This window comes from Juglans regia, chromosome 12 (assembly GCF_001411555.2).
Source record: "Juglans regia cultivar Chandler chromosome 12, Walnut 2.0, whole genome shotgun sequence".
Taxonomy (NCBI): Eukaryota; Viridiplantae; Streptophyta; class Magnoliopsida; order Fagales; family Juglandaceae; genus Juglans; species Juglans regia.
This window is the reverse complement of record NC_049912.1, coordinates 22,232,160-22,249,336: the sequence shown is the minus strand read 5'-3', so window position 1 is coordinate 22,249,336 and position 17,177 is coordinate 22,232,160. Positions and strand designations below refer to the sequence as shown.

General features: G+C 39.8%; 1 protein-coding gene across 4 annotated transcripts; it reads right to left on the bottom strand.

Moving 5' to 3' along the window:
- Positions 1-7,394: 7,394 nt before the first annotated feature.
- Positions 7,395-14,306, bottom strand: LOC109005855 (protein TIME FOR COFFEE-like). Of its 4 annotated transcripts, none has more exons than XM_018984920.2 (12): positions 13,912-14,306; positions 13,395-13,802; positions 13,094-13,269; positions 12,691-13,000; positions 12,152-12,563; positions 12,007-12,064; positions 11,806-11,904; positions 11,418-11,688; positions 11,242-11,308; positions 11,066-11,135; positions 10,611-10,982; positions 7,395-10,521 (listed from the first exon to the last, which is right to left on the bottom strand). In XM_018984920.2, the coding sequence occupies exons 1-12, from the start codon at positions 14,006-14,008 to the stop codon at positions 8,044-8,046; spliced, it is 4,818 nt and encodes a 1,605-aa protein (XP_018840465.1). In that variant the 5' UTR covers positions 14,009-14,306; the 3' UTR covers positions 7,395-8,043. The 4 variants fall into 4 exon arrangements, with proteins under 4 accessions (XP_018840465.1, XP_018840466.1, XP_018840469.1 ...); XM_018984921.2 differs by having other exon boundaries at positions 11,066-11,132; XM_018984924.2 differs by having other exon boundaries at positions 13,184-13,269.
- Between the last annotated feature and the right edge of the window lie 2,871 nt (positions 14,307-17,177).

Sequence of the window (17,177 nt, the reverse complement as noted above, 5' to 3'; positions counted from 1 at the left end):
AAAAATAAAAATAATTAATTAATTAATCATAGGCCACAGGTGATGATGGGTGTGCAGTAATTATATAAATAAAATAAATTTGTTGATATTTATTATATATAAAAGAAGCACTAAACTCTGATGGGCATATCCAACGCCATAGATTTCTTGGCGGTCGTGAATACAGTAACCACACGAATGCCATATATATATATATATATCAAATCTCAACCCAAATATATATAATTACGTCTAAGATCCATTTTCATATAAAATAATGCTTTGATTTTCTCATACAATCATTGTTGGAGGAAAGACATTTTTTTTTAATTTTTTTTTTTAAGTTTGATTTGACAAAGACACGTCAAGAAAATAGAAGGAAAAAGCAGGTTCAATGAGTTTAATTAAAGGAATAATAGAGTTAGAAAAACGATACATTTGGAATTATGGTGAAATATCTCGTGCTACACCGTCGCAGCACGACTCTTATCTTCAGATCATGGCCTTGGGGAGTGTGGAACTCTGCAAAATACGAACATGATTGTCTAATCTTAAAAAAAATAAAAACTATCTTGTCAACTCATCAAGGAAAAATTATCACACGCACCATCCTTTCATATAATGTTGTAGTCCTTGTGGACCCCTTTTTGTGTAATTTATCATTACCTAAAAGAATTAATTTATATAAAATAAGGGAGTGGAGAGTTCAGTTTAACATTCTAATTGTAAGTTTGCAATAAACGTGTTTTTTTGTGAAAAAGAAAAAATAAATAAATAAATAACGATATGGGTTCAATGAATTGCTCTCCATCCATATTTTTTTACTAACCAAAGAAGTGACCACCGAAAGTGCTGTTTTGATATGGTTTATATGGCGGATTGAGAAGCTATATATAATTGGAGACCCCGATCAATTCAAGGTGTACCATAGTTTGTAGTTTTGAAACATCCAGTTGATGACGTAGTTCGTATACCTAAGCCAAGTTACAGCAATCCAGGCCTGAATCCTTTTACTTGAAACCACATAGATAAAGGTGGGCTCGGTGGTAGTCGGGAGAACCTCTGATGCCAAAGTCAATTTTTTTTCTTGGAGAATTATAGTAGAATTAAAGTGTTCCAAGAAATTATTCTAACATGGAGTCTGACTTTCATACGAAGTATAAATAAAACATTTCATACCATGTGTCAAGGGTAAGCATCGTTGTTACAGTTGCCAGGCTGCAGTCTTTAATGCAACGTGACTTCTGAGGTGGCGACGTTAATGCAGTGTGGCTTCCTAAATGGCATCTTGATGATAGACAATTGATGCAGTTACTTCCCGTCTGCATCATCAAGGAATGGAGGGTTGTCTATGATCTCTATTTACTTACTGTCTGTTCTCCTCATCTGGTACAATCTATGGGCCGAGTTTCGTTGGTGATTCTTGGGCCTATCAGAGAGGAGCAATTCGGGCCGAGATGGGCTTCAATATCCTACCCAGGCTAGGGTCAAGGATGGGAATATCCCCTCAACATCCCATAGAGATATTCATTACCCCTTTCTTGAGAAACTCCATAGAAAATAAAATTGAAGGATTGTTTCTTAACAAGGAAAGAAAATATTTTGGTACTGGATTGTCACATTTGTGCCATATGCATTAGTGAAAACGTGTGGGATACATGCGTTAGTTATTTATTTATATTTTTTATGAGGTGGTAGATGGCACCCGATAGAAGTTAAAAAGGATAAAGTGTAGGCGTTGATGAGGCGAACGACACTACATCGGACATTTCCTTTAACTATATATATAAAAAGATGAGAAAATAGAAGAAAATAATTCTTAAAAACTGAAAATGAATGGCTAAATAAATTGTTGTAAGCATGAGGATGAAGATCAAACAGAACAAGGAAAGGAAGAGATAAGGGACAAGTAAGACAACTTGGTGTTTAGACTTTTTCTTTTTTTTTTCCCCCCCGTAAAAGATTCTGATTTTTCCAATATGGTGGGGTAACATCAATCTTAATATTGGGATTTATATCCAGATGAACTGCTAGCAGAGACTTTTTCTGCATTTCAAGCCACCCTTTTTGAAACTAAGTTGGGACTTAGGAATGTTATTAATTTAAAAATAATACTTGCAGAAGATAAACAAATGCAAATAAAAAGAGAAAAAGGAAAAGGAAAACATCATCATCGCCATCACCAAGATGTTACGTTTGGAATTTCTCAAAACTCATCCCTAACTTTCACTTCGTAGCTTCAACAGAACCTCTCCCCACTCTTCTTTACAATGCCTAGTGACCCACTCCCATCTCCCCTTTCTCGAGAGGCCACAACAAACGTCAAACATCCTCAGTAACCTCTCTCTCTCTTTGTGCTAGTTGTTTATGGGTGAATGCTAGCTGGAAATTGAATCTAAACACACGCACATCTGCCCATCCTTGCGGAGAACGAAAATGAGAGCTTCAACTTGGTCAGCAAAATGGCTAAAGTAACCACTCTAGGCTGCAGTGAACGAAAACGAAGGCTTCAATTTGCTTTGCCGTTGAGTCTAAGGGAATATTTGCACAGTATCGAAAATTGAGGTGAAAAGTGTAGCCCCCGTGAACTTTTCACTGGAATAAAAAAAAAAATTCTATTTTCTTTATTACATCATATCATTCTTTAAGTCGTGTTTCTCGCAATTTTATCGACATATTGACATTGAGACAAAAAATTTATTCCTAGTCGGGTTGATAACAATCCGATAAAACCGGTTCGAGTGGGTTCACTCTAATCATAATTTAATAATTTATCAGTTATTTTGTACAGGCCTATATCAGCTAATAACTTAATAAGCACTATAATATTCTAATCATAATAATTGAGGAAAATATTAAAATTAAATATATTTTATCATAGAAATAAATGAAAATAAATAAATAAAACTTTTGATTTTATGTTGAAATATGGGTACCATATTGGATTTTATTTTTTTAATTTTATTTTGTTTAGATAATACAAAGTCTATAAATAAAGAAGACTATTTGACAAATCACTTGAAATTAGTTGGATCTAAAATTGAATTTATTTATTTATTTTTTACATGATCTATTATTAAAAAATACAAATCATATATAAAGCGTACAAATTTAAACTAGACCGAGATTAGTCTACTGTAGTGTAGCTTCTATTGTCCCTCCAAAACTTACCCGACTGTCACATCTGATCAATTTGATAGATTTTCGGGTTGGATTTTGAGAAATATGAGTCAAAATTCCCAACATCGGGTCATTCATATGCTCATACTGACATACTGTGTGACAGCTAATCCTCCAACAACGTGGTAGTGGGCCCCATCGTAAATAGTGGGCGGCGCCGAATATATATTTATTAGAATAATAAAAACATAAATTAAAATTACGTAAAATGTAATCTTATGATTTATTCATAGAAAATATATTAGAAATTCCAGTTTTTTCAGATGGATTTTATTCTTACAATATTCGGTCAATGGCATAAGATCTAAAAATGCTTTCTGACTCTTTATTTTTATATATAATATTTTTATTTATATAAAATATTTTTAATTTATAAAAATATTTTTAATTTAAAACATAATTATATAAAATATTATAAAAATATTGTGCGTAAATCATGGGACGTGAAGTACTGAAGATCCAAGCCAAAGTGAAAGGAAAACGTGGCAGACGTAAAGACACATGTCGGCGTGGTGAGGGGGCTCGTGGGATTTTGGAAAGGACCGACACAATTGACGTGGGTGATGGGGGTGGACCCCATCTTCCGGTTGTGATCTTGTTTGTAACATTGTTGTCAGTTTTCTGGACACAGTTATGTAACTGTGGGCCCTACGATCTTTTCCCCACCACCCACGCTTCTCCAATTTGGACTTTTTGGCTGGTAAATGCTTGGATGGTGGTCAAAAAAAAAATATATATATATTTATTTAAGAAATTATATTTAAATTGTGCACACCCTTATAAAAAATTCTAAAAAATATATAAAAAAATATTTCTTTTTAACGATGAACTCTTTTTAAAAGAAATTAAAAAAAAAATTTACACAACTTCAAACTATCTTTAACATTACTCTATCTATTTATGTTTTTTCTCCTTATAAATTAAAAATAAAATAAAATAGGAGTAATTAATTGGCAACAACCTTGAAATCATTTCCGCCTGTCTAATTTATTGACCGCATTAGTTGAGTTGAACATAGACAAGGAGGATTAAGGAAACCAAATAAAAGTTTCCCGCCTGTCTAATTTAAGTTTGAAAAGACACGTCAAAGTGCAATTCATTAACTTGCTTTGATTTAAAAACCAAATTAGGTGGCGGGTTGGGTCCCTTCCACTTCCTACTCTTGATCAATGGTTGGCCCCCAAAAGCCCAATAAGTTAAAGATCAAAATCAAGTGCTATCACATAAAAATCCTGAAATAAAAAAATAAAATAGAATTTGCCATCAAGGCTCAAGAGTCAAGCTCAAACAAACAACAATGCTGATAAAAAATATAATATTATTTTTTAATTTTTAGTTTATTTATTAATGTGGTATAATTTAAGTGATTTTTTTAGTTTAATTATTTTTTAAAAAAATATGTCGATTAACTAAAAAATAAGAATAATAGTTTATCCAACTACCGTTCAAAAAGTATGGTAGTGGTGCAAAGAAGAATTAAAATCTCTGACATTGACAAGATGTTTGCCGGATTTCATCAGTTAACTAAAGGAGTAGATGGACCTCACCCAACAATAAATCCCTTCCCTATAGAGCCATTTTCTCTGAGAAATTTAAGTCAGTCAGTCAGTCAGTAGTCGTCTCTAGGATGTTGAAAGGAAAAGCCGGTGTAGGCAGAGCTTGTTCCACAGACTCTGCTAGCTACCGGCCACTTCCGGTCATCCCCAGGCAACCTAGTTCCGACCAGCGAAGTTAAACGACAGGGTGCAATCCTGTTGAGCTCTATTTCCAACATCGATCAAAGAGTACTTGGGATCAGAAAGAAGGCAGAGTAGGATCGATGAGTGGAATGACATCGATGACGAAAAGATGCAATGATTGGCAATGGCAGCGTTGGGTATTGAGGATGTATGCGTGCATGGATATATGATGGGCAATACTAAACTACTTCCTGTATTTACTATGCGTTTTCTCAACTTTTGATGGTATGTTCTTCGATATGAACTGCGTTCGAATTAAGATTTTTTGAACAGTGAAGACATGTCCGTGTTTTTAGCTCTTTCTGATCTTCTCTTTATTCTCATGATCATCTTGTGTGCTTTTGGCGTTTATTTGATAACAAGGTGATGAATTGTGCTGATCAGGTTCTCCCCAGCCCATTCTATTTTTCTCAGATAATATCATTTGAAAAAGCCAGTTTACGAATCATAAATCGCCATAGGTGATCGGTTGTAAGGGAACTTTCATGACTTCATGGGGAGGGGCCACAATATAAATATTTGAAATTTTCGAGATTTGACATTTCTCAACTACCATAATATAAACAATTAGGAGACCCATAAAAAAAAAAAAAAAAAAAAAAAAAGCATGACATATTGCGCATGCATGGAGCTCCCTAGCTAACATGGCCTTTCGTTTTCATGAAAAAAAAAAACATTGTTGCAACACTGTTGGCAAGGCTTTTGCTCCCTTGTTACCTTCTCCAATCGCATCATTTGATCAATGTCCACCGGGAACAAATGCCCCCACCCCTACCTCGACAGATTTGCCTAAAGATCACTGAATCCCCCGAGGGGCCCTCCAATTAGGTCACCTATATACTCGCATGTCGGTCATTAGAAAATTTGAAAAATACAAATATTTGTTTATCTTGGTTGATGTGTCGGAGTGTATTTGATGTGTAACAGATTTGCAAATAGATTAATAGTGATGTTGTTGTGACTATAAATAATTAAAAGAAGTTTTATCCAAAGTATATATATATATATATATATATATATATATATCAAATTCATCGGGAGAGATATGAATCCTCGAAACATTATTGGAGTGACGGCCGGCCTAGGCCTGGACCACCAGCAATATCGTATTTTATAAGGTGGTTTAAGCGTTGGGAACAGGAAAAATGGAGGTGGGTATGGGGTTTGTTGGCATGTTGGGGTCATAGACGGTGATTGTGGGGTCAACACCAAGTGATATAACCTGACTACTTTATAGATGTGTTCATCCATTTTTGAGTTGCTGGAATATTATATTAGACTAATGTGTTGACAAAGCCATGCCCATGCCCATTTCGTAAAAATCGATTCCCTTTGTGGGTCCCATCTTCACGAAAAAGATAGGGAAAAAGAAAACGAAAAGCAACATAAAGAAAGAAAAAAAAAATTACATTTTGTCTTTCTGATCATCAAAAGCGAGAGAGAATGAGAAATCGAAATCAAAGTGAAAGTGGAAGATCTGTGACTTGGAAGTTGGAACCGTCCCAATACTCTCATTTCCTCCATATTCCATCAAGTTGAGCAATTTAATTTTCTTGGATCAATGATTCTATGCAACTCTTTAGGTTCATGAACTGAGGCTGCTGCCCTTTTTCTTCAAACACTGGACGGTAAATGGAATGGAAATTAGAGGAGAGTGCAAACACGTGTGTGGTTGAAGATGAATGCTTAAGCAGAACATCTTTTATTACACGTTTACACAGCATAAATAAAAAAATAAATTTATTTACAAAGGATAAAGGCAGAGGATGTCAGAAGTTCAGTCCTTTTTACTTTGAGTAGTGTTCTGGAAGGTACAAGTTCAAACCGATCTGAGTTAGGGAGGAGAGTGGGGTCCAAAATCTAAGAACTGTAACTTTGAGGTTGGACCACCACAAGGAACAGCAAAATTGGAAGTGGACTTTTTGAGTTTAGACCAATGTTATATATTTTAATTAGTCTGTAAAATAATTAGGGAATAATATTCAATCCAAAGAATTAAGTCATATTACATCTGCAAAAATGGGTATGAGCCACGTGTACGATGATGCTGACAACAAAGAGGAGGGAGGCCTTTTCCAACAACCTACTTTGTATTTTTTCAAAGGGAGTATTGAGTATAGTAGTTATCCAAATACTACTACATACACTATGCAGACTGGAAAGACAGAGTATGGCCCACGCCCAACTCTCCATATAAAGACAAGCAAGACTCCAAAATAGAGCTTATTCATTCAAATACGAAACAACTTTTCACTGTGCACTTATCTTTCTTTTTTTTTTTAAATATTATATATAACAAAGCCAGCGGCAAAGGTCACAAATCTCTCGGTATCTTCTTTCCATTGTTGACAGCTCCGCAAATAGACGTATCTCTCTCTCTCTCTCTCTCTCACGCGCACATGGGTTAAGAAAAAATAGCATCGTCGTGAGCGCATAAAGGGAATAAAGGTTCCAGATATAGGAGCAGCAGCAGCAGCACATGCAAGACAACAAAGATTGGCTCAAAGATTTAAATAAAAAATTGAGGACTACTGTTTTATGTGCCAGACATATATACACGTCAAAAAGATTACTGTTTTGCGGGTTTCCCTGGAAAACTAATACCCGAGAAACAAACGGAAATAATCTTAAAGCAAAACGGAACTCCATTACAGCCCCAAAAGAAGAGAAAGAGTTGGTCTTGCCTTCCTCTCCATCTTCCACGCCATTTCTCCCTCATCTTTCCAACGAAATGAAACATCGATCCACCCCCTCCTTTTCCCCAGCATCCTCCAATGTCATCATCCCAATTAGAATCAATATAAATTTCTAATTATAATCCAGGATCAATCCCGTCAAAATATGAACAAGAAGTGTGCACACATGAATAGACATACATCCCGAGCAAATGCAACATGGAACCATCTTCCCCACTCGGCTCAACTACCCAAAATTGTGGGTTCCGACTCTGGGCATTGCCTTCCACAGCCGTGATTCCTCGAATGTTACCATCTTCCATTTCTTCTCAGGCTGAGAGAAGGTATGCAAATGAACTTACGCAAGAAACCTCCTTCGCACAAACTAAGCCTCAAATTGAACATTTTTTCATAATTCACGCTCACTTCTCCCATATGGGAGCGTTGCAATGTAAAGCACCAAGGGAATTTCACTCACCAGCAGGTTGCTTCTGCTCTACTGGCTTCACCTGAACCGGTGTGGGAATAGCATGAACATAGGAGAAGCCAGAGGGTAAAAGCTGATGCTGATTCCCGGAGGACTGTGCAGCACCAAACTGGGTAACGTGGAGGATACCCTGCGAGGGTAAGCCGCCACCCTTCATGTGGCTAGCAGCTGTAGCAGCAGCAACTGCCTTTCCAGGATTAGAGGTGTTAATGTTCGCAAGTGTAACTGGAGGGCACAACGACAACATCCCAGTTGAGGATGTACCCGATGACCCCTGTGACTGCTGCTGTTGCTCACGGCGGTTTCTTAGAAGATTATAGCCACCAGCAGCTGATGCAGAGATTGTGCTGGTTGGTGCTTGCATGTAGGGATTACAGAAGAAAAGCTGGGATTGCATTGTTTGCTTTGGTAACTGCTGTGGCTGCTGTTGTAGCAATTGAGGCCTAGTTGAATTGCCCGAGGTAGAGGCAACATGGGAATTTCCAAGGATTGAAGGAACATTCCTCCCCCCAACTGGCGATGACTTTCGCATGGGCACCGATGTTGAGTCCTTGGCCTGCGTTGATGACAGCATAGAACCTGGGCCAGCTTTGTTGGCTGTGGAAGAGGAAGCAGTAGTCCTTGGGCTTCCACCAGCACCCTTTGACATCGAGGAAGTTGTGGGTGAACCAACCATTACCTGAGGAGATGCGGACTGGTTGCCGTTGGAAGGTTGTTGCCCTTGTGCTATTGTTGATGGTTTTGCACTAGCTCCAAAAGAAATTTGCGTGTGGCTTTGTTGGTTTCTACCTTGCTGTTGAGTAAGGTTTTTAAGGGATGAGGAGGTTGAAGAGGATACAGACGGAGAAGGAACTTGTGAAGTGGTTGTACGTATAGGATTCTTCCACTGAGGAGACTGAGCTGGGGTGTTGTTGCTCGTTTGGACAAGGTTTTGGGGAAAAGAAGAGAGTGAGTTAGTAAACTTCGCGGCCACAGGTGAAGGGAGGTGATCTGAGTAAACACTTCCATTACTCGCTGGAGTTTTGCTTCGAGCAGCAGTGGCTGCTGCTGCTGCTACAGCGAATTGATTCTGCTTCTGAAGTTGTAGCATCTGCTGATTCCGGTGCAGTTGCTGTTGGGAACCAGGAGCATTGACGGTGCTGATAGCAGCAGGCATAACAGGACCAGAACTCCTGCTAGGAGCAGACCCAAGATTAAGAGCTCGAGCTGAACTATCAACAACGTTGTTACCCTTTACGGTGTTAACTGAGGTATCAGTCAAATCTTGCCTGGAGAAGGCAATAGACTGTCCAACTGGCACTGGAACCTTTCCCGGCATGGCCTTTCTTTCTTCTTCCACATTAGAAGAATCACCGCCTCCAGTTTTCCCTTCTTCAGAAGCACGGAAATTTTTCTTCTGCTGTGCCACTTGAGTGGCGGCAGCCATATTCTGATAACCTTGCCTTGACATCTCAGGGGAGGATGAGTCTCCCCTCCCCGTGCATGGCTGCCATCCAAGGCTCTGAAGAAAAGCTTGACTCTGGGCAATCGATGTAATGCCCAGTGCAGGAGTGCTAGTAGCACCATTAATGGAAGCAAAAGACATTGCAAAAGCTTGAGAGGGTACAGGTTCCACTCCCGGCTTTGAGCCCGGCTGTTGTGGCTGCTGCTGCTGTTTTTTCTCAGTACTGCCACCGCTTGTAACACCAGCACAGCCCATTGCTGCAGGATTCATTAAAGCAAAGTTTGGAGGGTGCATCTGTACTGCAAAATTCTGGCTATAAAGACGGCTATCAGCAATGTTTGCACGAGTAACACGGCTATCGGCAGTCGACGGGCTATCTTCCCCACCCATCTCAGACTCAAGTTGGCGAGGCTGGTGAGGTACATGCTGCCGCTGCTGCTGCAGCTGTGAAGATTGGTTTTTGGGGGCAGGAAACCCTTGTAAAGTTCCACTACCACCGTTGACGCCATTCCCATGTGCTCTCTGCTGCTGATTCTGCAAGTGCCTCTGAGAAGTCGAGGAACCACTGGCAATGCTTGCATTCTGATGAGTTTGTTGTAGACTTTGCTGTGACTGAGCAGGTGGTTGCTGTTGCTGCTGCTGCTGCTGATGATGATGAAGAATTTGTGCAGGATGGAGCATTTGAGAAGAATAGAAGGACCCATTGAAGAATGGCATTGCCTGTGCATGGGTTCCTCTATAAGCTGGCGGTGCTCCAACATGAGCAGGAAGTGGAAATGTATAAGCATTGTTCTGCAAAATTGCCAAATACTGAGTTTCGTTTCCAGGCATACTTGGGTAGTTGAAGCTCATTGCTGGAGCTGCCGCAGTTGCTGGGGCACTCACTGGAGCAGAACTAGATGCACTTGACGAAGCAACACTACCAGCAACATGAGACTTTACAGGGCCAGATCGGACAGGAGCAGCTGCCCCTGCAGGCTGCTGCTGAGTCAGGGGGAAAATGAAAGCAGGGGTATGCTGCAATTCAATACACAACAAACTCAGAAACTATCAACAAAAGTTGCAAAAACAATTGTATAGCAAGTACACACAAAACATAAACGTACCAAGATATTACTTGGTGCTCCAGGAGGCATAGCTTGCTGAATCAACATTTGCTTTCTCTGGGCAGCATCCACAATGTTGGCTGCTGCTTGAGAACCTTTATCCTTCCCGGTATGACCAGGATACACAGCAATACCCTGCCCCTTGTCTTGGGCGGAGTTCACACCCCTACCAGGAATGTTTCCATGCAATTCTGCTGAAGGCGCCAAATTAAGATTGCCGGGCTTGGCGCCATAGAGTGATGCAGACCCAGCTGAGGCAGGCCAGAAAGGATTCATCCTCGCAAGTTGCTGGTGATACATTATATTCCGAGCAATGTAATAATGCGTTGCACACCTCTTAGGCCTAGGTTGAGCAAAAAGCAACTGTGGTGGCTGCAAAAGTTGGAAACTTCATTAGCACAAAGAAAAAGGTGAATTGAATATCCAAAAACATAACCCAAGTGGTATAGACTCACTTGTATAGCAGCAGGAGATACGGTGCTCCCATCCACGGATAGAACTCCCTGCAGAGGTGCCATATATCTGCTGAAGAGAAAAGTGTCATTTCCCCGGAGAAGATTATCAAAAGCACTGGCATACCGCGAATAACTGAAAGATCAAGGACCACACAAACAAATTAACCCGAGCGTACCCCATGTGAGGAAGACCGCCCGGCCAGCCAGGAACAGGCATTGGCAAAGGTAGAGAGCTCGTTTGGGCTGCCAGACAGAAAAGACGAGAAAAATAAATTAAAATCAGAAACCCAATTAGGCCATGAGGATGTTCCAGGAGAACAGTAAAGCAAAGAGAAAATATAAGGCGAAGTACCAGATCTTTCGGTGATAGCATGCTGTGACTGCTGCTGGTGGTGTTTCTGAACATGATGGTGTACCTTGTTGTTGCCGCTTACACTAGCGGTGCCGCTATCTCTATCGGTCTTCTCCAAGTCCAGCTGGAGGTCGATGTTCCTCTCATGCCCATCAACCGGCTTTTGAGATTCAGTTTCTACCGCTGCCACAGTTTTCGCCCTTTCGTTTTCTACATTCACGGCCTCTTCCTTTCCTATTTTAACTGCCTTCTCATCTTCCTTCTTAATTTCCTGCACGTCCAATTAGATCAAAACGTTAACATATGAAATTCTGCCCAAAACAATAAATACCAGAGAGAGAGAGAGAGAGAGGAAAATGATAAAAGCGACACAGGCTGGCCCACTCACCGTATCCGCATTTGCGACCATAGATTTAGGATCTACGGCCACAAACTCAGTCTCACTGTCTCTTTCCGGTGATGCTCTCAACGGAAGTGGGGGAGGAGCCTGCAAATCCAACCCAACTCAGTAAAAGACAAAAATAATTTTAAATGGTATTAAAATTTTGGTGAAGACTCAAGGAGAGGAGGCCGTCAACAAGATCATTACCATCAGATCTATCTGCAACTTTTCTTTGTGGCCCTCAATCTCAGAGATCGTCGAATTCCTGCACAAACCCGCCAAAATCAATCAGATATCATTTCACAGCTTAATTGACAAGTTCTAAAGAAGAAAAAAAATCTGAGATGCTCACGCTTTATTCGCCATCGCATCTTCTCGATTATCATCCAATCTAAGCACAGGAGATTCCTTCCTGGGCGTCTGACTAGGTTCCTCCTTACTCACCCCCGCATCCTTATCCTCCGACTCTTCGGTCAAAAGCTTCGAATCCGATGTATAATTGCTTTCCTGCTTAACAGTCAACTCCCGTTGCGCATCGGAGGCCGGAACGGCTTCGGGATTGGCCAAATCGTACAAAAGTCCACCATTTTCAGCTGTGGATCCCGAGTTCTTCTCCAAGTTAGAGGATAATGAAGTTTCAATGTTCGTCGGCTTATCAGTCTCGGCTTTCGTGGTGGACGAAATGGGACTGCTCCTGACCGTGAAAATCGAAGAGTTCTCGTCGTCGTACTTGACTGGTCGCGGTTTTTTCCTCTTTGGTGCTACTGTTATGAGTCAAAGACACCAATTTTGTCAGTCGAGGAAAAACAGAATTTCAGCCTTGCAAAAACAATGAAAATTAGTATTGAAGAAATACAATATCAGTGAGCCCTAAAGGTCCACACTACCCACCGACGGTGGACATTGGAGTGATAGAAGAGCCACAATTCTGAGGCAAAATGGACGATGACTGAGGTACAGCAGACGTTGAGCTCGAAATCGGCGATGAGACCATTGGTTTAGCATCACAGAAGGATCTATTGGCGTCTCTGGGTTCGAACTTCAGAGAATCGGTTGCCAAGATTTCCTGCTTGGGATGGCCCTGGGACTGCCTTCCCATTCCGTACAACACCTCGGCTATCTCTATCTCGATCTCATCCTGAGCTGACGACGAAGGCTTGGAAGACGATTTCGGCGGCCGCAGTTTCGGTCCATTGGGCTTCTACAACAGCAGAGAACCTCGTTACTTAACCACAAACTTCAAGGAAAACATACATATGGAATTGAAATTAAAAATTGCAAAACCAGGACTCACCATCTTCTTCCGCCCCGAAGCATTGGAAGAAGACGGCGAGGCCGGAGGCGGCGACGCGGCCGCCGCCATTGAAACTAGGCCTGGTCTCACCGGCGATGTTGACGCCTGCCGGTTAATTTGCTCCCCACCAACGCTGCCACTACCCGCCCAACATTCGTGCGACCTCTTCGTAGATGCTGGGAAAAAAAAAAAATCAGAACAAAACAAAACAAACATCAAAATCGGATATCCACAAAGTTGAAGATTTTTCAGCAAAAACATGGTAAAATCCAGAACGCTATCCTTCTCCTCCACAGCTTACCTGACCGTGCTTTTCTAGGAACCGAAACGCCAATCATCTCGTCGGCGGCCTTCCAAGTCGGCGCTGCTCTAAAAACTTTGGCCGGAGGAGGAAAGCTTTTCCGATGATTGGGTATCGATGTTGACGAAGATAACGGTGCGGGGTTCGGCGGAAGCATCCTGATGGACGCGGCTCCGTCGTCATCCTCGTCTTCTTCTTCGTCATTCACGCTCTCCTCCGAGCTCTCCTCGCCACCATCATCTCTGTTGGTCCCGTGCAATAATCTATCGCCTCTTCTCCTCTTGCTACGGCTCAGCCTATCCCTATCGCGGTCTCGGTCTCGGTCACGGTCCCGATCACGATCTTTCTTTCCGCTTCCTCGATCTCTTAGCCTCGCTGTCTCTTGCAGCTCCACCGGCCCGTCTTCCTCTGCAAAACGTGCACCACAAAAGACAAAAAGCCACTAAAAATCAGCGAAAACAAAGTCGAAGAAGTGGTTATTGGTGAGAAGCGTTAGATCTAATAGAAATTTACACACCTGGGGAGTCTCTGAGACTGCTATTTCTATGCCTACGCCTGGATAAACCATTCGTAGCCGCCATGGTTGCCCTTCTCTGTTCTCTATTCCTATCCATCTCTGCTTCGATCTGCTTTTGTCAAATCAGCTACATCCAAAAGATTAATCCGGTAGCTCATCAAGAGAAACCGACCATAATTCTCCGAAAATGGAGTTGCGGCCAGTGAAAATTTCAGGTAGCGAGCTTCTCCGGCGGCAAGCGTATTCACTAGAGTCGAAGATCTGTCTCATCCACGTATTAGCGGAGGCAGAGAAAAATCTCAGTTTTAGTTTATCTTTCTTCTTTCACTCTCTGTGTGCTCCCACTCTCCGTTGCCCCTCTCCTCTCTCTCTTCCCAACCTTTCTGTCTTCACTTTGTGGTCTAATCTCATAATATCATCATCTCGCTATTTCACTCTCAGCCAAACCCACTACAGATCCCCGTCAACGACCAGGATTCACACACAGCAGTACATACTTCCATCTTAGCCGTTCACTCCACAACATATCCAGCGGTTCTAAGTCGCTAAAACCAACATGGCATAATCTCCATCGTCCAACTCATTTCTCTCGGAGGGCGCTTAAACATTTTCCGCTATTACTGCCACGTGTCAGTGTCATTTCTTCCTCCCCAAGCTTCCATGTTTACTTTAACTTCACTGCCGATTTGGTATGAATATTTTAAACCAAATAATAATAATAATAATAATAAATTTAGAGCCAGAAACATTGTTATGGGAAGGCGCTGGAATTTCCCCATGAGATGTCGTGACCGGCTGTCGCCGGTTCCAGAGAGACCTTGGTAAAAGCAATATGACGTTCACAAGGAATCTAGGTGACCGCAGAAAATATCGTTCCCCCCAACCGGTCAAAATTCTTTTTTCCGGTTCCCACTTCCCCCGTTCACAATTATTAAGGATGTTTATTTATTTATTATATTGAATCACAAAAATATTTTCGGCAATTGACTCGTGGGACCACCTGGAAAGGATACAAATTGCCATCGGACGTACCATATTTAACCATTACCCTGTGGCATGAGTTTTATCTGCCGTTCGATTTATCCTACGTGGAGACAGACTCTATTAAAGCATACGAACGTAACGAACCCACCACCGGGACCAGATTCCAACGATCGAGCAAAGTCCGTGCTGGCACCGAACCAAGCGGCCCTCCCTGTTGATCCCAGCCGTTGGCTTATCACATCTGACGGCCGAGATTGGGAGAGAACTCGAGTCACGGTCATGGAACTTCCGAGAGGTGTGGGTCCCCGCTGTGTTCCTGGTTGTACTCCACGCGCTTATGGCGGAGTGCACATTTGTATTTTAGTAGTACTACTGGGCTCCATAAAATTGTAAAGCGTGGCAACGTCATTGTCTTTACGTGTCAACCCATGAAAAAGACACGTTTTAATCCGGTCTCTTGCTTTATTCGTCACCTTGGATCTTCTGATTGGCTACCCTTCCCACTTTCCTCTCACAAGCCAGTAAATATCTTTTATTACCGAGAAAAAGGGAAATTTACGATGCCGCTAAAAAAAGTTACCGGTAAAATATATTTTATAATCTTTTTAGATTATCGGACATTCTTTTATATATCACAAAATAGATTATTAAAATTATTATAAGTTCCTTTCAGTAATTACCCCTCAATTTTAAAATTGTAATGTATTTTTCAAGATAATTTATAGGATAAAAAAAATTAGTTAAAATGTAAGGAAAACTTAAAATAAATATTTTATAATATATTTTAAATATTAAAATAAACTCAATTTGATCCATTAAAAAAAATAGCTAGATTTGGGAGAGACTAGTGAGTCTGCATCAGAGAAGGTGGCCCACGGGGAAATTGTTGACCCACCATAAAGGGAACCCTTTTGCCTCCCTTTGTCGCTCTTGCAAGGAGTGTTTTCATTCCCTCGCAACTTATGGCAAAAAAAGCTCCCAAAAAAAAAAAAAAACAAAAAAAAAAAAATCACTTCGCTATCACGAAATCCATAAGATGTGCCACGTGTACATGGAGTTTGCTACGTCAACCGCAGGCTTCCGTGGCTTTTATTCTCACCGTAGAACCTAACCCTAGCCGTCGACAGGAGCAGTACCATTCACTGTTCTCGCCTAGAATTGAGTCCCACCAACTACTCAATTAATTAAATTAAATTAAATAATAATTATGTAGCTCGAATCGTGCTAAATTATTAAATTAAGTAATAAAAACATATTATTTTATTTACTAAAATATAACTTAAATGGAAGATAATACTAATAAACGATATAGTTGTAAGCACCTATATTTGCTAAACAGCTAAGAAGTATTAATTTTATAGCATCCTGATTAATTTATTATATATATTAAATAAATTTACAGAGTGATAAGAGATAAAGAACCCATCTAAGAAATATTATAATCTAAAGGTCGATTTGTAAATTTCTAGTACTGTGTTTTGTATGTAAAGAATGATTCGGTAGTGACGAGCTGTGGAGCAATTTACGTGGGACCCAAACCCTAACAAATCCCTCCAAGTCCAATGGTTGAAATGCTTGGGAATATCCAATAATAATAATTTGTACAATATAAGTTATGTGCACTATCATAAAAAAATATATATATAAATTTAAAATCTACATAAAAAAATATTTAATTTATAATGCTGGACTTTATTATTTTTTGAAATAAATGTGTTGGACTTTTAGATCCAAAAACTGTATCTATAATTATTCATTTATATATTAATTAAAAATAATGGAAACAAAAAATGTCAATGAGAAAGGTCCATAGTGTGGGACAATAAAAGGCATTTGTTTTTTAAATCTCCACCTTGTTAATTAATTATCTCTTTCTAATAATCAAAGTGACTGTATATGCTATTTTCCTAATGATTTCCGGCCAAAAAGAAAAGGTAATGTTATATACAGTCGTACAGTATATAAATATCTTATATCTTTTTAAAAAATAATAGGGTTTATTATTAAAATTATTACTTTTTTCATGTGTATTTTATATTTACTTATTTTTTTAAAAGAATTGTATGATATTTATATATTTTCATTTTTTTAAAAATATTAAGAACAATATTCATATATAAATAAAGGCATTTTGCTTTTTAAAATATACTGACATGTTGGGTTTATTCTATTAGAAATTGGATTATTTTTTACCTGACATGGCCATGTTAATAAATTTTTAATGCATCTTTTAAATATATATATTTGTTTATTGGTTATATTATTATATTCATTAAAAAACC

Bases quoted from the DNA above. Each gene is read 5' to 3' on its own strand.
- LOC109005855 (XM_018984920.2), bottom strand. From the start codon at position 14,008: ATGGATAGGAATAGAGAACAGAGAAGGGCAACCATGGCGGCTACGAAT. The intron at 12,065-12,151 runs GTGAGCATCTCA...GGGTTTGTGCAG, and splicing joins GATGCGATGGCGAATAAAGC to GAATTCGACGATCTCTGAGA. The intron at 10,983-11,065 runs GTGAGTCTATAC...CAACTTTTGCAG, and splicing joins TATCTCCTGCTGCTATACAA to CCACCACAGTTGCTTTTTGC.